The sequence below is a fragment of the Anomaloglossus baeobatrachus genome, chromosome 1 (assembly GCF_048569485.1).
Source record: "Anomaloglossus baeobatrachus isolate aAnoBae1 chromosome 1, aAnoBae1.hap1, whole genome shotgun sequence".
Lineage (NCBI taxonomy): Eukaryota > Metazoa > Chordata > Amphibia > Anura > Aromobatidae > Anomaloglossus > Anomaloglossus baeobatrachus.
In genome coordinates, this window is record NC_134353.1 from 223,363,884 (window position 1) to 223,384,809 (window position 20,926).

The window sequence follows — 20,926 nt, forward strand, 5'->3', positions numbered from 1 at the left end:
TTCTTAAAGAGTTGTCCACTACCTTTACATTGATGGCCTATCCTTAGGATAGGTCATCAATGTTTGATCGGCTGGGATCCAACACTCCACACCTCCTCCAATCAGTTGTTCCCGGTCCTGGTGACAGCAGCAGGCAGACAGAAATGGTCAGTTCCGGACCTGCTCCGTTCTCTGATAGTAGCCGCAACTAGATACTGCACATCCGCCTCCCATTCAGATCAATAGGAGGTGCATATGCAGTACCCGGCTGGTATCAGAACACAGATCAGCTCCGGAACTGAGCATTTCCGGCTGCCGCCACCCGGAACTGGAACAACTGATCGGCGGAGGTGCGGAGTGTCGGACCCCAGCCAATCAGACATTGATGCTCTATCCTAAGGATCGGCCATCAATGTAAAGGTAGTGGACAACCCCTTTAAATGAGGCTGAGTTGCAATACAAGACACAACCTAGACTTGAGGGTGTCACTATTCGTCAAAAAAACAAAAAAAGCAGCCATGTTTTTATAATCCTGGATAATCCCTTTAAACTATGTGTCTGTTTTCAATGTTCTAAATTCATATTTTATACATTGCTATAAAACAGTGTCTGAAATAAGTACATAGTAAGTACATATTGTTATTTTTGCTTTTACACATTATTATTTTATAACTCTGGAAAAGAGCATTTGCTTTTATATTTTCTTTGCACCAGTTTGTATTATGACTCCTGCTATGTAGTTCATGTAAGGAACTTACCGTCTTGTGTTAGATCTGTGGTTTTGCTTTGGACTGTAGAGTTGGGTGCACATAACCGGGAAGCTGCCCTCTACTATTGGCGGCTCTTCCAACCACATCCTAATAAAGGAGCATTTGATGATTTCTTCTCGGCACAGACCTATATACAGTATGCTATGCACATCCTCTCCGGTAAGGTAACCCTACTGTGTTATCTTCCTTGGCGTTCTCGTGAAACATTAACAATGCTGTGTGCTATAATCCCTCAGAGTTGAAAGACAAATTGATGTCTGCTACATCTGTATTCTGTTATCTGTCAGCTAATTCTGTATTTATTTCTTGAGATAAGCCTTTGCGAAACAATGGAAAACTCCAGATATTTCTAGTTCATTTGTCTGGTTTAGTTATACAGATAATTGGGCTGGAAATCCCAATTAGAAGTATTTGTACCAACAATCTCCTCGTCTGTGGTAACTATTACAAGTCCAAAAATCTCTCCATCTGTTTTTCATTGATCTGTTATTTGAGAAGACTTATTCTAAAAAGAATTGTTGAACCACTAGCGGGAAAGACAAACTGTATAAATCATTTTTAGATGATGTACAATTGTTCAGTATCAGGATATCTGCTGTCACTCAAACTCGAAATAACTTGTCACATTAGTCTTCCTGTGGACGAGGTATCGAGGGAGACAACTACATTTAACTGTAATTACATTGCCTGTAAATAGATACAGTGGCATGTAAAAGTTACAGCACCCCTCTTCAAAATTACTGTTATTGTGAATAGTTAAGCAAGTTAAAGATGACATGATCTCTAAAAGGCATAAAGTTAAACATGACACATTTTCTTTGTATTTTAGGGGAAAAAAATATTATTTTTTTTTACATTTAAAAATTACAAAAAGGAAAAATGGCTTATGCAAAGGTTTGGGCATCCTTGGAGATTTGTGTGCTCAGATAACTTTGACCAAGGTTTTAGACCTTAATTATCCTGTTAGGGTTATGGCTTGTTCACTATCATTGTTAGGAAAGGCCATGTGATACTAATTTCACAGCTTTAAAAAAACCCAGCCTCCTCTTACCTGGTGTCAAAAAACAGCAGCCATGGGTTCTTGTAAGCAGCTGCCTAGCACTCTGAAAATGAAAATGGTGAAAGTCCACATGCATGAGAAGGCTATTAGAGGATAGCAAAGCCTTTTCGAGTTGCCTTTTCCTCAGTTTGGAATGTAATTAAGAAATGGCCATTAATAGGAACAGTGGAGGTCAAGTTAAAGACTAGAAAACCAAGCAAAATTTCTGTGAGAGCTGCTCGTAGGATTGCTAGAGAGGCAAACCAGAACCTCCTGCTTGACTGTAAAAGACCTTCAGGAAGATTTAGCAGACTCTGGAGTTATGGTACGTTGTTCTACTATTGAGAGACACTTTCACAAATATGGCCTTCATGGAAGAATAATCGGATGAAAACCTCTCCAGCATCCTCACCATAAAATTCAGCATCAGAAGTATGCAAAAGAACATCTAAACAAACTGATGCATTGTGGAAAAAAGTCCTGTGGACCGATGAGGTTAAAATAGAACTCTCTGGCTACTGGACCAATCATGCTTTGGGGTTGTGTTGCATCCAATGGCACATGGAATATTTCATGGTTAGAGAAAAGATCAACAAATTCTTGATGCAAACATAACACCATCTGTAAAAAAGCTGAAGTTGAAAAGAGGAGAAAAGAGGATGGCTTCTACAAATGGATAATGATCCTAAACACACATCAAAATTTACAAATACACTAGCTCAAAAGGCGCAAGCTGAAGGTCTTACAATGACCCTCACAGTTCACTGTTCTGAACAACATTGAAAATCTGTGGCTAGACCTCAAAAGAGCAGTGCATGCAAGACGACCCAGGAATCTCACAGAACTGGAAGACTTTTCCAAGGAAGAATGGATGCAAATCCCTTAAACAAGAATTGATAGACTCCAGGCTGTCTACAAAAAGTGTTTACAAGCTGTGATACTTCCCAAAGGGGGTGCTGCTAGGTACTAACCATGCAGGGTGCCCAAACTTTTGCATCGGCCCATTTTTCTTTTTTTAATTTTTAATGTATAAAAGATGTAAATAATTTCTTTGCCTAAAATACATAGGAAATGTGTCATCTTTAACTTTATGCCTTTTGGAAATCATTTAATCTTCAACTTGCTCAACTGTTCCCAAGAACAGTAATTTTCACCAATGGTGCCTAAACTTTCACTGCATATAATATAAAATAAGAGAAGTAAACATAAAGGGGATAAAAGAGAATATAAAGAAAGTATTCCATCCTCTTAAAGGGAATCTGTCTTCAAGTTTTTGCTGCCTAATCTGAAAGCATCATAATGTAGAGACAGAGATCCTAATTCCAATAATGTATCACTTACAGTCAATTTCACGACTAGTAAATCTGCAGCAGAGAAAAAAACCCATCTTTAATCAAAACTTCATCCAGTGAAGTAAGTGACACATCACTGGAATCAGGGTCTCTGCCCCTATATTATTCTGCTCTTGGATGGGGTAGCAAACACTTGATGACAGATTCCATTTAAAGAGGACGTCACCAACTCAAAAGTGGGCACATTTTACTCCTGATCTTGCCATTGCTTCTGTTCTGAGTGTTCTTTTTTGTGTTTGTTTTGTTTATCTTATTTTGTTTTATAGGATCCACCATAGAGATCCAGAGAAATGGGCTCTTAATTTAGTGCCCACTGTTAACCTGTCAGGTCCTCTTTAAAGGGTACCTGTCATGTGTAAATTTTATTAACCTGCAGATATGGGCTTAATCTGCAGTTTAATAGAGTTTGAATCCTGTCTGGGGCCTGCACACTAAACCCCGCTGCCGGGTGGAAATTAACTTTTATCCTCCTGTCAGTGTTTGGGTGTTAGTCACGGAGTCGGCGCCGTCACGGGTTCAGTCACCATTCTGTGTATGGAGAGTGGAGGTTGTACCCGCACTCTCCTCACTGACTGACAACTGGATCTAATTCAAACAGTGCGGGGGGAGGTGCGGTTACGACGCCATTCTCCATACACAGAGCGGTGAGTGAACCTGCTCTGGCGCCGCCCCCATGACTGAAACCAGAAGGCTGCTGGGAGGATTAAAGTTAATTTCCTCCTGGCAGCCGGGCATGTTCGGAACGCTATTGACCTGGAGAATAACCGCAGGTTAATAACATCCCTTTAAATAATAAATTATATATCTCTGAACCTGCCACTAGAGGGAGCTTATTACATATGGATTTGTATGGTTTCCATGGAATTCTTCAATTATACATTTCTTGCTATTTGCATTAGAAAAAAAAAAAAATTAATTCCATTTAATATTTTATTCTGGACTTCTTAGACGATGGTCTTAAGGTAATAGGAAACCCCTTCCTGTTTTTTGCGTTTGGTCATGAAAAGGGGTCACATACACCCTCGAGTGTTAACAGACTAAAGGAGATATTATACAATTTCTGAATCTATGTAATGAAATGTTCTTTTTAAGTGTTTCTTAGATGAGAACTAATGAGAATAAGTGAAAAATAAAGAAACAGGGGACTTTGCTGTATAAACGTTCGCTCATTCTCTGCCTTATCAATACGTCCCATTAAAGCCGTAACACAATGAAATGATTTTCTTAGTAGGATTCAGACTGACGTTTTATTCAATCCATATGACAGTTTATACAATCCCATCTGGATAGTAAAATTGTTAAGTGAAATGTTAATGGCTGTCTTTAAAACAGAATTATTCGACATCTATTTTTCTTATGTAAGTTATGAGCCTTGTCTTGGCCATAAATACTATACTAAAACATTACAGTTTAACCTGCTAACAAATGTGGATTGTTATAAATGAGGCACTGAAGTGTGAGCCTTGATGAACCATCCCGGTTATATGTCAGGGCAGATACTTTACATAACATTCATTTTTTTAGTGTTTTTTTTTGCTTTTTCTCTTTACAGACGGAGTTGTTTGTTCATTCATTTAAAGACCAGCTTGTCAGCAATGCTCTCTTGGCGCTGTACACGGCACGGCCAGGATGTGCAAACATGAAGCTCACAGACCCGAGAAATAGTCCGATAGATAATGATCTCCAGGGTCAGGACAACGCAGTCCCTATAAGCAGACAAGACTCGATTCCTCACCACTCTGAGTATGATGAGGAAGAATGGGTAAGTAATTCTGCTCCATCGCAGATTGCATATGGACTTTCATTAACTAGATTTGATTGTAAAGCAGTCACCATTTAAAGGCAATCTGTCAGCAGGTTTTTGCTATGTGATCTTAGGACAGCATGATAGGCCTTAAAACACTAAATTCAGCGATGTGATACTTATTATACTGTGTGCTGTTGTTTCCACATAATGAAGGTTTTATCACCAGGAGACTAATACTTCCCAGACTATAGGGCTCGTTAGCAGTTGTCCAACCATGCCCACTCTGTTAAGCAGTTCACTGTGAATAAACAATGTACACAGAGAGCTGTGGTGCAGGCAGGGTTAGCTTAAGGAACTCTGCTTAAGACCGGAGCTCCACTTGCGTTATGACTCATGCGAGTCTCGCATCACTTCACCCGACACGGTCATACCCTCTCCTGCCATGAGCTTCTCAGCTGCATAGAAATACAGGCAGCTGACTCAATCCTGTCAGGAGAGTGTGCGGCCGTGCTGGGTGATGTGATGCGAGACTCGCACGAGTCATACATCATTGGAATCAGGGCCTCTTTTCCAACATTATGCTGCTCTCAGATGAGGTAGCAAATACCCTGTGACCAAAACCGTAATGTTTAGCTCTACTATAAGAATAAACTAAATTTTACCAGTTTGGATTTATTATCCCAGCTCCATTTTAATATTCAATGTTTTAAGTAATGTGTGGACTTAGGCGGGCTTTACACGCTGCGGCATCGCTAGCAATTGCTAGCGATGTCGAGCGCGATAGCACCCGCCCCCGTCGTACATGCGATATGTGGTGATCGCTGCCATAGCGAACATTATTGCTATGGCAGCGTCACACGCACATACCTGGTTGGCGACATCGCTGTGACCACCGAACAATATCTACTTCAAGGGGTAGGTGCGTTCGGAGTCACAGCGACATCACCGCAACGTCACTAAGCGGCCGTCCAATAGAAGCGGAGGGGCAGAGATGAGTGGGACGTAACATCCCGTCCACCTCCTTCCTTCCGCATTGTCGGTGGAGGCAGGTAAGGAGATGTTTGTCGTTCCTGCGGTGTCACACACAGCGATGTGTGGTGCTGCTGGAACGACAAACAACATCGTACCGGCAGCAGCGATATTATGAAAAGCAGAGATGTGTCACCGATCAACGATTTTTGACGTTTTTGCGATCGGTGATTATCGCTCCTAGGATTTACACGCTGCGATGACGGTAAGGGCGCCGGATGTGCGTCACTAACGACGTGACTCCGACGATATATCGTTACCGATATCGCAACGTGTAAAGCCAGCCTTAGAGAGTGAACAATGGTTGGTTTGTCTTATGACAGTTCTGTGACAGTTTAAAGGGAAACTGTCACCTGGTTTTTGCCACCTAATCTGAAAGTGATGTGTCACTTACTGGGCTGTTTAGTGTAGTTTTGATAAAATCCCTATTTAATCAGCAGTAGATTATCATTAGAAGACTACTTGGCGTGCTGTCAGGTAGTCCAACATATTTATGAGCTCTGTATAACTGCTAGATCTGCAGCAGGGAAAACATTGATGTTATCAAAATGGTAGCAAACAGTTCCGTAAGTGCCACATCACTAGAATCAGGGTCTCTGTCTCTACAATATGCTGCTCTCAGATGGGGGAGCAAAAACCTGGTGATAGATTCCCTTTAATTCAATAAAAGGCTTATATTTTGTGATACTCTCACAACTGCATGGAGTTACATGACCCGTCTGTAATGTGGCTCCATTCTAGAACATTACAGCTCAACCCTATGTTTCTGATCTCTAAACCTTGTTCTCTGACAAGTGTACTTAACCCCTTCAGTTCCACTAACGATAGCAACAGAGCCTCAGAGCTCAGGATTTTCCTTTTGACAATTGTTAAGCCCCATGGTTCCTGAAATTTACATATGATCTAGTACTGGTGGACCTGCGTAATAAAAATCTTTAGTAAAGATCAGACGTCTCCATTTCTAGCAGGACATCAGAGGTAGGGCAGAAGCTTGATGCCTAGATAAAATGTCCCAGATTATGTCACTTTGCAGAGATCCCATCACAAAACCCATAGATTTGCAGTAGGTCAAGAAGCAGAGGTGCAATGTTTCCACTGTGACTGGTCCAAGATAAGAAGCTAGATGGAGAAGAGGAACCCAGCATGTGAGGCACCGGGCATTTACTGGAGAACTCAATGCTTCAAAGATACTCTGCTACACCTCTGCCAGTGGGTAACTGTTCATATATAGGCAAGTGCATACGTTTAATGGAAGCCTCTGACAAATGCAAGATAGTGGCATCCGTCACCCATTTACTATTATGGTATCAGGTAAATATAAAAATATTTTTACAGAATACTACAAGGTGGAATGGCATAGTTTACCACTAGAGATGGGCAAATAGGAACTATTTGTGTTCGGATAATGCTTACCGAACACCTATTACTATTCCAGTACTCGTTACGGCAAGAAAAATGCTCTGGTTCCCCATTGACTTGCATAGGTTCATTATTTGTGACTATTACCGGAAAGTACTTTGGGATACGTTCCGAATAATCCGAACACAAATAATTTCTATTTGCCTATCATTATTTACTACAATACATCTTACCCTTTTCTCTAGGGATACTGATGTTTGCTAGCCAGACAGAAGCCGAAAGCAACTTTTTTTGCATCCTTTTAGGAATAAAGAGCTATGGATAGATGTAACATCTATATCAGGAGCATCCCAATGCAGATAAAAAACAGGATTTTATCATGATCTGATGTATACCCATTAATTTAAATAGATATCTACCTAATACATATTATTTTCTGGGTCATTAAAGACCTATCGCAAAGCCAAAAGTGGTCAACTCCAACAAAGCCACCAATAAGCAGCACTTGGCAGATTGTTACCGCCCTTCACACATCTTATTGGTGGGGGTGCTCAAAGTTGGACCACTATGTATCTGTAGCACCCATAAGACACTCAGGGCACTACAAGGAATGGCATCCTCTTGGGGATGCAGGACCTACCCCCGGGGACCTGGAGCAACAGTGCCGATACCACCAAAGCACACCCAAAATCCTAGTTCTCCACTCCACACTGGGCATAGAAGGTTAACCATGGAAGGGGATGGTCGCCATGGGAACAAGTCCCTGGGATTAGCCAGCCTGGTGGGAGGGGTCAGCAGTCAGTCAGTCGAGAGAGGGTAGCACACAGAAGAGGTGTGCGGACGTGCCCGAGCTGGTTCCGTGCAACGGTGACCCCGGGGGCACAGGAGAGAGGTCGTCAAGATGGGTACCAGAGATACAGCTGGGACCGGAGCACGAACGGGGCACAGGGCCCTAGATCAGGCGCCAGTTTTATACGGCTTGGTAAATACCTGCCCGGTGAGGACACCTTCACAGACTTCAATGAACCAAATAATCCAGGGGCATCAGCAGTAAACTAGGATCGGGGTTCGGACAATTACCTCCCCACAGAGTCCGCACTGCCCGCCGTACGGAGAAGGAGACTGTACCCTAAAAGGGACAGTGGGGCCCCAAATGCTCCATGCTACGGGGACCCAACCTACAGAGAATGCCGGGGACAGAGCAACCTGGGTCACTACATTGGCACTGATACTCCTGGGACCTAAACCAGCAACCCCTGGGTCCAAGTGAGTAGAGACTGTTAAAGACAACCTGGTGTGGTCTCCGTTATTACCCTGCAGTATCTCCCAGGCACGGCCCAACCTGCGCAGGGCCTAACATCATTGCTGCAATCACCACCAGCTCTGGGAGTACCCACATTTAGCAGCGGCGGTTCTCCCCATCCTTAACCGCAACCCACAGGTGGCGTCACATGACATTAACTCTTATCCCCCTGTAAATATCCCTCCTTACAAAAGAGGCCCAGGGCACGGGACCGGGCAACGGCCACCAAAGTGACATTCCCAATTATAAGTACTGCCCGGGACCGAGTTTCCCCTTCCTTGGGCAACACATATCCACAACTTATGGTCTGTTTTTAGGATAGGCCGCATGTTTTAAGGAACTGTAAACCTCTTTACTGCCTCATAGTATTTTTCCAGGTGATGTATATGGGCTAAAACACTGCATTTAATAACATAATCTCCTCCTAAATTGTAAATGTTTTCTCTGGAGATGTGAAGCCAAGTTTGATTCACAGTGGGTGTACTTAGATTGGGGTTGTTAATGTACCTGGTATATTATGTCTGCCAAGAGAGGCACCATAATTATAAGATTTTCATCAACCATCTAAATGAGGACAATACGTTTTCAGCCACAGCCAGGCGGTATATTAAGAAAGTACAAAAGCAAAATGAATTGTGAACCGCGAGAAAACTGTTTAACTTGTGTATAATCGCGAAAAATAATAATACCTTAGAGGAACATTGTTTTAAAGACCAGCGCGAATGTGGGAAGACTAATTTTAGCTGTTGTAATTGAAGTGGCTATGATTCATTAGAGCTCCGGATGTAAAGGTAAACCACACAGGGAGATTTCACCCTGCTTCTTGTTAATAGTGTTTACGATAACATGTATTTTTTTCTAAGAAAACTGATGAAAGTTAATTGACAAATTAATTTATTTATTATCTCTATCTGTTTACTCTGCTTTATATGTTTGCTTTTACATATTGCTTTTGTGACTTCTTATCACACAAAACATTTGACACAAGAATGAAAGGATGAAATAATGTTCAGGACAATCAATTCCTATAAATGTACACTCTGGCAATGGAACATTTTTTTTAACCATGTCATATCCGCCTTTTTTCTTGTCGCAATCCAATTTCGGACAAATGGCGACACATACAGTATGTTTAATAATTTTTTTGGAGCAGAGGTCCTCGACCTTTCTGACCTTGAGAGCCACATTCTGCTCTGAGAGAGGGTCGCGAGCTACATCTAGCTCTCACCATAATGACACCCAGAGCCCCTATTACCAGTATAATGAAAGCCAAAGCTTCTCCACAGAAATCATACCCAGATCCAATGGTTCCTACCTGGCCCCCATTTAGATCTGCTCTTCTGTGTGGAGCTACTCACAAACGTCACCATCTGGAGACCCCCTCTTCATAGCTGTTTGTTACACCAGGTGCTTATGCACCAAGTTGGAAGACAGCCACGAGCCACATATCATGGGCTCGCAAGCCACACGTGGCTCCTGAGCTACAGGTTGAGGACCCCTGTTTTAGAGTATAAATCCAGTCAATACAACTTATATCTTCAATGCAGAATGCAATAATAAACCAACCCCATATTCACCATGGTGAGCTTACTCCTGGTATAAGGTGTTTGTATAGGAGAAGAGCAGCAGAGACATCTGAAGTAGTGATGAGCGAGTGCTACAATGCTTGGGTGCTCGAAACAAGCAGATTGGATGAGAAAATGGGCTTGATTCCAGTACCGAGTATAATGGAAGTCAATGGGATACTCATGCATTTTTCCGGAAGGGTCTATCAGAAAAATGCTTGAGTTTTCCATTTATAATTATTTATTTCAATAGTAAAAAAAGCCGCATGGGACCCCTTGTATTTTGATACATGGCAGAGATAACGCGCACAGCTAGAGGCTGCAGCCTCTAGCTGTCTGCTTTATCCGCGTCATTTTTTCAATTATTTATTTATTTTTCCACTCCACAGTCTGACTGCAACCAATCACAGACGCTGTCACAGAGGGTGGGCGGGGGAAGCAGTGAATATGTATGAGATTTAATGAGCGGACTGGGAAGTAGTGTGACAGCTGCAGGGAAGGTCGGTAAGGTTCTGAGATCCCCAAGAGTAGACCCACTGATAGACACAGAAAAGAGTCTCTGTGCAAGATCAAAATCTGGGCCCTTTGCAGCCTAAAGGCTCATCATAATGTGTAATTCCACCTGCTTTGGAGGTAGAAATGGACTCCCTTACCTATTGGGCCCCTGTGCAGCCGCACTGGTTGCACCAATTATATGTCCGCCCCTGAGTAAACCCCTGAACAGCTGCTGAGACTAAGTGCACACAGAACTGAGTATGGAGTCAGTCTGCAGTTGTGCACTTCTGTCTGTTGAGCACTGCTCCGACATCAATTGAGCAATCGGTGGGGGTTTCAGGACCCAGACTCCCACCGATCTACAGTAGCAATAGGGGTGTAACTGCACACCAAAGGCATGTGGAGATACTTAAATACAATTTATTAGGAATATTTCATATCTATTGAGCACACCTCAGTTGATATACAAATATGTAATGTTTCAGTTGCAACACCCTTCCACAAATTGTGGAAAAAAAACAGGAAACAATATAATCATGAATAAATTCGGTAGTGATCATCACAAATGACATAATTTCAAAGCTGTGATTAGATCTAATATTAATATGGAATCTCATCATTAAAGATGTTGTCCACTACTTTTATATTGATGGCCTATCCCTAGGATGGGTCATCAATTCCTGATTGGAGGGGTCTGACCCCTGGCTTCCCAGCTGATCAGCTGTTTTTGGTGCCAGCGACGACAGCAGGTGGCCGGAAATGCTCAGTTCTGGAGCTGTCCTGTCTCTTGATAGTGGCCACGGCCGGGTACTCTGTATATCTGTCTCCTATTCAAATAGATAGGAGGCGGATGTGCAGTACCCGTCCTCAGCCGTTATCAGTTGACGGGGTAGCTCCGGGACTGAGCATTTCCGGCTGCCATCACCACCACTGAGAACAGCTGATCGGAAGGGGTGCAAGGTGTCAGGGCCCTGGCCAATCAGACATTGATAACCTATCCTAAGACTAGGCCATCAGTGTAAAATTAGTGGACAGCCTCTTTAATCATGACATTCCATATACAGTATATACTACTATCATATAAGTAATGCTCACTACACATAAGTTAGAGTGGTCCAAGGTGTGGGGTGGGTTTCCCCTAAACAAAGGTGAATCTGCAAAAAAGAATATTACGACTACCTTTTGCAATAAGCAGATACTCATTCAAATAATTGTTAGATGAAGACAGGAGTAGAAGAAAAGCGATATACAAAACTTGAGTTTATAGATCATAATATGCAAGTATCCAATCTGCTTTGTAAACCAGCAAGAGCAGGAGCAAACAGTACATAGTATACAAGGAATTGATCAATTTTGGGACATTCGTGTAATGATTGCATCTATATAGAGAAGGAAATGTATCCATGTTTAGGAGCTAGAGGTTGAAAGAAGACTAGTCTGTGAAGTGAGGTTATGTTATAAACAAGAGCTCAGCGGGTCTACAGGCAATTAAAGTGCCTGCTGAGTTTTAAAAACATATTCAAAGTTTAGTTACTCTTTAAAGCATCTGCTGTGTCTGAACCTAAATGTCTTTATATGAACACCAGGACTACTCTTACTATGTTACTTAAGATGTAATGTGTTGAACTGAATAAAACCATAAAAAAAGCATTGAAGATATTTTTGTGTCTCCTTTTGGCTTACAATGTGCCATTTTCACAAAGGAAATTTTTGCTATTTTTTAATTACCCAACCAGACATCAGCCATAATAATCAATCTACCTATCAAGGTACATATTGATCAATATGGCTCTTTTTCGCTTTTTCTTTATATAGATGTACAACTTTCTATCTCTAACATGGTATATCTTGCCGAATACAAAATTTATAATAGAGATTTACACCTGCCTTGTGCTATTTACAATACAGATGTCTTTGTATTTGACATTGGTCTTTGGCCCGTCTCAGGCTTCATAGACTACTACCTCTGTTCCCCATATAGCTACATCATATTTGCTATTTTATGTAGATATTGATTTTGGTGGATATAGAGTGCACATACCAAACAGGACCTACAAGTAAGGAAATGCTATATTGCACCCCCTAGGGAGTAAACCTCTGCAGACACAATACAGGACCTCATAGGAGAAACCTCTGCCAATGCTATATTGCACCTCCTAGGGATTAAACCTCTGCAGGTACCATACAGGACAACATAGAGAGAAACCTCTGCAAATGCTATATTGCACCTCCTAGGGAGTAAACCTCTGCAGACACCATACAGGACCTCATAGGAGAACGCTCTGCCAATTCTATATTGCACCTCCTAGGGATTAAACCTCTGCAGGTACCATACAGGACAACATAGAGAGAAACCTCTGCAAATGCTATATTGCACCTCCTAGGGAGTAAATCTCTTCAGACACCATGCAGCACCTCATATGGGAGATAAAAAACCTTTGTAGGCACCATACAACACTTCCTGTGGAGAAACCTTCTGCAAGCAGAATACTGCACCTCCTAGAAAGGAAACCTCTGCAAATGCTATATTGCACCTTCTGTAAGGAGTAAACCTCTACAGACACTCTATAGAATCTCATAGGGAGAAACCTCTGCAGTCATCATACAGCTCCTCCTAGAGAAAAAACCTCTGGAAGCATCATACAGGACCTCTTAGAGAAAAACCTCTGGAAGCACCATACAGCACCTTTTAGAGAAAAAACCTCTGAACATGTCATACAGGACCTCCTAGCAAAAAACTTCTGGAGGTGCCATACAGCACCTCTTAGAGAAAAAACCTCTGAAGGCACCAAATAGCAGCTCATGGAGTGCCCACAGTCCTATTGGAAGAAACCATTATGTGTTCGATGTGCACACAAACCAGCTGTGCACATGAGGTCTTAAGCTCATTTTAGTAGTCCATAAATAAAGCAAACTGGAAGATTTGCAAAAGCTGGCTAGGTGTTTCCATGTGTAAAATGTGAAATTCAGTTCTTTAACATACACTCTGAAAATGAATGTAGCTCACCGACTTCACAGTAGAATTCTTTCCTAACATCTCTGTTATTCCTCAGCATCGTGTATTAGATATCGCTTTGGTTTCATCTATCTGCTGCTATGTTGCTGCTTTTCTATCTCTCGGTTCTTTGTGTAGTCTTGTGTTAGTGTCTCTTTTCTGATGCTTATGTTCTTTTCAGGATAGGGTGTGGGCCAACGTAGGGAAGAGTCTAAACTGCATTATTGCCATGATAGACAGACTTCTTGAACAAGGAGAAAGCACAAAAGATAACCCAGACTCTACAGATGAAGATCTCATCACATCGCACATAAATGGTAAGATATCATCAGATGAATGAAACACATCTGCTTACAAGTATAAGAAGTAGCGCACAATGGACATTCCCTGAGGTTGTTGTACTGTAGACAGCATTTTATCAGCCTTTGTCCCTGCTGCAGTATTATTTATCCAGTGACATTATATTGGATTTCCAGATGTACTGGTCACGCTCAATTGGATGAGTAGAGATAGCATAATGCTATGGTTTCCTTTCAATGTTTCATTTATCTCAGATTATTTTTAGCACTTTTGACAGTCAGCATAAGGTACAGTGCCTACAAGTAGTATTCAACCCCCTGCAGATTTAGCAGGTTTACACATTCGCAATTAACTTGGCATTGTGACATTTGGACTGTAGATCAGCCTGGAAGTGTGAAATGCACTGCAGCAAAAAAGAATGTTATTTCTTTTTTTTTTTTTTTAAATTGTGAAACGTTTATTCAGAGGGTCATTTATTATTCAACCCCTCAAATCACCAGAATTGTTTGGTTCCCCTAAAGTATTAAGAAGTATTTCAGGCACAAAGAACAATGAGCTTCACATGTTTGGATTAATTATCTCTTTTTCCAGCCTTTTCTGAGTAATTAAGACCCTCCCCAAACTTGTGAACAGCACTCATACTTGGTCAACATGGGAAAGACAAAGGAGCATTCCAAGGCCATCAGAGACAAGATCGTGGCAGGTCACAAGGCTGGCAAGGGGTACAAAACCCTTTCCAAGGAGTTGGGCCTACCTGTCTCCACTGTTGGGAGCATCATCCGGAAGTGGAAGGCTTATGGAACTACTGTTAGCCTTCCACGGCCTGGACAGCCTTTGAAAGTTTCCACCCGTGCCGAGGCCAGGCTTGTCCGAAGAGTCAAGGCTAACCCAAGGACAACAAGGAAGGAGCTCCGGGAAGATCTCATGGCAGTGGGGACATTGGTTTCAGTCAATACCATAAGTAACGTACTCCACCGCAATGGTCTCCGTTCCAGACGAGCCCGTAAGGTACCTTTACTTTCAAAGCGTCATGTCAAGGCTCGTCTACAGTTTGCTCATGATCACTTGGAGGACTCTGAGACAGACTGGTTCAAGGTTCTCTGGTCTGATGAGACCAAGATCGAGATCTTTGGTGCCAACCACACACGTGACGTTTGGAGACTGGATGGCACTGCATACGACCCCAAGAATACCATCCCTACAGTCAAGCATGGTGGTGGCAGCATCATGCTGTGGGGCTGTTTCTCAGCCAAGGGGCCTGGCCATCTGGTCCGCATCCATGGGAAGATGGATAGCACGGCCTACCTGGAGATTTTGGCCAAGAACCTCCGCTCCTCCATCAAGGATCTTAAGATGGGTCGTCATTTCATCTTCCAAGAAGACAACGACCCAAAGCACACAGCCAAGAAAACCAAGGCCTGGTTCAAGAGGGAAAAAATCAAGGTGTTGCAGTGGCCTAGTCAGTCTCCTGACCTTAACCTAATTGAAAACTTGTGGAAGGAGCTCAAGATTAAAGTCCACATGAGACACCCAAAGAACCTAGATAACTTAGAGAAGATCTGCATGGAGGAGTGGGCCAAGATAACTCCAGAGACATGTGCCGGCCTGATCAGGTCTTATAAAAGATGATTATTAGCTGTAATTGAAAACAAGGGTTATTCCACAAAATATTAAACCTAGGGGTTGAATAATAATTGACCCACAATTTTATGTTGAAAATGTATTAAAATTTAACTGAGCAACATAACTTGTTGGTTTGTAAGATTTATGCATCTGTTAATAAATCCTGCTCTTGTTTGAAGTTTGCAGGCTCTAACTTATTTGCATCTTATCAAACCTGCTAAATCTGCAGGGGGTTGAATACTACTTGTAGGCACTGTATGTACAGCACTAGCTTATAATATCTATACACATTCATCTATCTCTATTAATACAAATTATCAGACTTTCTTTCTCTTAGGAGTTAATCTAAGGAAGTGATCCTGATTTTAAATTATAGGGTATTCATAGACAGGCTGCAGAATATATTCTCTATATACAGTATGTATATGGTACCGCAGGAAACACGACGATTAGTAATGCTACATTTTCCCTTTGGAAACCGCTGCATTAAAAACATGCAACTAAACTTGCCCTGGCAAATAATTGCAGAAGTCAGATTTTCCATGATCAGCTGATCGCTGTATCTGGCCAGCTTCAATCCTGCCTGTAATAGCTGCACTGGAGATTGCTCAGTTCGGGCCAGTAGTGTAACCATTCTGCGTGTCCAAGCTGTAAATCTTCAGGAGCACACCTCCCCCCTGCAATGAGGAAGCCAGGAGGCAGAGGAGCAGTGTGCTCCTGAAGATTAAATCTTCAGAGTTATCCCCTATTCAAAAGATTTGGAATAACCACTGGGGCATTCATCGATTCTGAGAACTGAACTCTAAAAAGCCCCATCTAAAGGCATTGGGGTTGAGCATGTGTCACTTCATTCTCTATGTAAGGGCTAGAGATAGCCGAGTGCCAAGTACTATAGATAAGGAATAATTTCCAAATCCTATAATGGCATCCTATGAGAAAGATAGTGCTATTGTAATAGCATTCTACACAGCCTAAAAATATTAGGCGATCTGACTAGTTCAGCCTAGAAACAATTATTAGGGAATGTTCACACAGTGCATATTTTTTTTTACCACAAAGATGCAGCGTTTCTGTCCCAATAAATGCACCACAACAAAAACGCATCAAAAAACGAAAACGCGTTTTTGACACGTTTTTACCGCAGTTTTACCTAATGAGAGTAGCACTCCCTCACCCACCCATTTCTGTCCTCTTGCCAGTAACTTGACATGTTTTTTCATGTATACACTATCAGTCATTGAAGAAGGGAGTAGCGATTGATGAGAACTCCCGTCATGAATATAGAGTCCATTGCGCTCTTTATTAGGCTGTATTAGCCAAACAGTATAGTATTTCCTTTATGTTTGTTGTTTTTTTTATATTGCAAATCCTTTTTGAGTTAATGGTTTTTATTAATATATTGGTAAGAAGACTTTTTACTTTTTACTATGTAATGCTATATATTATTTTGGTTTTATGTAACATATAGTCATGGCCGAAAGTGTTGGCATCCTTTAAAATGTTTCAGAAATTGAAGTATTTCTCCGAAAAAATTATTGCAATAACACATGTTTTGTCATACACTTGTTTATTTCCTTTGTGTGTATTGGAACAACACAAAAAAAAGCAAAAAAAAAAAAGCAAATGGGATATAATTTCCCACAATACCCCAAATATGGGCTGGGCAAAATTGTTGGCACCTTTCCAAAATTGTGCATAAGCAACTTTGTTTCAAGCATGTGATACTTGTTGAAACTCACCTGTGACAAGTAACAGGTGTGGGTACTATAAAAAATCTCACCTAAATCCAGATAAAAGGGGAGACGTTGACCCAGTGTTTACATTGTGTATCTGTGTGTGCCACACTAAGCATGGAGAACAGGAAGAGGAGAAGAGAACTGTCTAAGGACTTGAGAACCAAAATTGATGAAAAATATCAACAATCTCAAGGTTACACGTCCATCTGCAGAGATCTTAACGTTCCTTTGTCCACAGTGCGCAACATAATCAAGACGTTTACAACCCATGGCACTGTAGCTAATCTCCCTGGACATGGATGGCAGAGAAAAATTGATGAAAGGTTGTACTGCAAGATAGTGTGGATAATGGATAAGCAGCCCCAATCAAGTTCCAAAGAATTTCATACTGTCCTGCAGGCTCATAGTGCATCAGTGTTAACGGGAATTATACGTCGACATTTGAATAAAATTAAACTCTATGGCAGGAGACGCAGAAGTAGAGATTAGCGAATCCGTGAAAGTTCGGTTCAGTGGGTGCAGCCGAACTGTACCTACACGAGTTCTGACTTGGTCCGAATCCCAATGTAAATCACTGATTGGCAGTTCGGTCTCTGCCCACATACAGCCAGCCATAAGCAGAAAACTTGCAGGGGAGGGTGCGCGGGGTATTTCCATTTTTTGGGGGATGGTTGCCCACTACATCTGATCATGCTATGGTTACCCCCAATGTGAGATGATCAAACACTGCAAGCGTCTCGCAATGGGTTTAGAAACAAGCATAGCTGAGCACAGTGATACTCACGCGACTGATCAGCATACCTAAAGCACTCGAACTGCGAACTCTTTGTTTTTTTTAAATTTAGTGTTTGGCCTGAAAACTGAACACCAAACATTGGGTTTTCTCATCTCTATCCAGAAGGACCCCACTGCAGACACTGGGACATTTAGACTGCAGTTTACCAAAATGTATATGAGTAAGCCAAAATCCTTCTGGGAGAGCATTTTGTGGAAAAATGTGAATAAGGTAGAGCTTTTTGGTAAAGCACATCACCAATTTAACAATTACCAATAACAGAATGAGGCCTACAAAAAAAAGAACACAGTACCTACAGTCAAGTATGGTGAAGGTTCAAAGATGTTTTGGGGTTGTCTTGCGGACTCTGGCACTGGGTGTCTTGACAATGTGCAAGGCATCATAAAATCTAAAGATTTTCAAAGGATTTTACAATATAGTGCCCGGTGTTAGAAAGCTGGGTTTGCGTCATGGGTCTTTCAGCAGGGCAATAACCCCAAACGTCCTGCAAGAAGCACCCAGAAATGGATGGAAACAAAGCGCTGGATATGTCTTAAGTGACCAGCAATGAGTTCAGATCTAAACCCCATTGAACACCTGTGGAGATATCTTAAAATTACTGTTGGGAAAAGGGCACCCTTCAAAAATGAGTGACCTGGAGCAGTTTACATCCAAAATTCCAGATGAAATGTGTAAGAAGCTTGTTGATGGGAATATGAAGCGATTTATTGCAGTTATTTATTCCAAAGGATGAGCATCCAAATAGTAAGTTGAGGGTAGCAACAATTTTGTCTGGCCCATTTTTGGACAAAATTATGTCCAATTTGCTTTTTTTTTTGTGTTGTTTCAATACACACAAAGGAAATAAACATGTACATAATAAAACATGTAATATCAAAATTTTTCTGGGAGAAATACTTTATCTAAAACAATTTCAAGGGTGCCAACACTTTTTGGCATGACTGTATAGTATCTTTTTACATGTAAATCTATATCATTTTCGAAGGCTATAGTCACTCCTTGTTATTGGAAAGCACTTGTAACCATATGGTCAAAAATGCTGTTATCTTAATGGAGTTTTCCACTACTAATGTGATCCCCTTTCATTTAGCCTAACTATTCCTAACTAACACTTTCCTGATATGCTACTGCTACCTACCCTGCAACTATTTTAATGTTCTAGCTTTCATAATTCCAGTCTGGTGACCGGAATCAGACAAACTGAGCAGGGCATGTCACTGGTGGGGGTTGGGCTGCCTCTCTGAATGACAGCAGTCTGGGCACGCATGCCCAGATCACACTTCACTCTTCTCTCCGCTTTTCAATGCAGTGCTTTCATTTGATAAGAGCTGTGATGTACCAATCATTAGATAGTATATCACAGTTTGATATACTGTACTATCCAAGTATCTGTACAATGCAATGCTTGTCACATGAAAGCACTGCATTGTAAAGCAGGTTGAGAGGAGAGTGAAGTGTGATCTGGGCATGCGTGCCAAGACTGCTGTCATTCACAGAGAGGCTGCCTCATGCCCACCAGTGATGTGCCCTTCTCAATTTGTCCGATATCGGTCTCTAGACTGGAAGGATCAAAGCTAAAACATCAACATAGGAATATAGGAGCCACAGAAAGATCAGCTTACAGGAGCAGGGTGGGCAGCAGCAGCAAATCTGGCAAGTGTTATTTAGGAATAGTTAGGACAAATCAAAGGGGGTCACATTAATAGCAGAAAACCTCTTTAACAACTTGGCCTTAATAATATATTAAATATATTAGTGAATCATTATATTTTATATCCTACAATCAAATAGCATACAGTGCCTGAAGCAAAATGATACTTTCCAGAAAATAAACCCATCAGAACAAGTTCTATGCTGACACTGAACCAGCAGGGAATACCAGGAGACTTCAACTCTAAAACTTGCAGAATGTAACTGCAATTTTACACAATAAAATGAGCTGCAAATTGGACTTACTATAAGATAATCATTTTACTCTTCAGTTTAGTATATATAAAATGTAAAATATGTTTCTAAAGCCTGCTTTACACGTTGCAATTTCGCATACGATATCGTATGCGATTTGCAACGCCCCCGTTGTATGTGCGGAACGTTCAATTTGTTGAACGTGCCGCACATACGATTAACCCCCATCACACATACTTACCTACCATACGACCTCGATGTGGGCGGCGAACGTCCACTTCCTGGAGTGGGAGGGACGTTTGGCGTCACATCGACATCACACGGCAGCCAGCCAATAGAAGTGGAGGGGCGGAGCTGAGCAGGACGTAAACATTCCGCCCACCTCCTTCCTTCCGCATTGCTGGCCGGGAGCCGCAGGAGGCAGGTGAGATCTGTTCATCGTTCAGTGTCTCACACTGCAATGTGCGCTACCCCGGGTACAATGAACAATCTGACGTTCAATTCGTCAGGAATGAACGACGTGCATGCGATGAACGTTTTTTCGTTCAATCGCAATTGCACGTCGCTGTCACACGCTACAACATACCTTACGATACCAGATGTGCGTCACTTACGACATGACCCCGCCGACACATCGTAAGATACATTGCAGCATGTAAAGCAGGCTTTAGGCTAAGGGGTACTTTGCACATTGCGACATCGCTACTGTGATATCGTCAGGGGGGTCAAATCGAAAGTGACGCACATCCGGCGCCGGTAGCGACATCGCAACGTGTAATGCCTAGATGCACCGATAAACGATAGCAAAAGTGTCGTAAATCGGTGATCTGTGTAGCGTCGTTCATTTCCATAATGTCGCACCAATAGGAGATACAAGGTTGTTCCTCATTCCTGCGGCAGCACACATCGCTGTGTGTGAAGCCGCAGGAGCGA

The 20,926-nt window shown here is 41.9% G+C and overlaps 1 protein-coding gene across 5 annotated transcripts in view; it reads left to right on the forward strand.

Moving 5' to 3' along the window:
* The window catches only part of INPP4B (inositol polyphosphate-4-phosphatase type II B), a 1,087,411-nt gene that overhangs the window by 907,107 nt on the left and 159,378 nt on the right, over positions 1 to 20,926 (forward strand). For all 5 annotated transcript variants that reach the window (XM_075348265.1, XM_075348236.1, XM_075348245.1 and 2 more), the window contains 2 exons: positions 4,693 to 4,902; positions 13,815 to 13,950. In XM_075348265.1, coding sequence (XP_075204380.1) covers positions 4,693 to 4,902; positions 13,815 to 13,950 — 346 coding nt within the window. The remainder of the gene's footprint in view (positions 1 to 4,692; positions 4,903 to 13,814; positions 13,951 to 20,926) is intronic.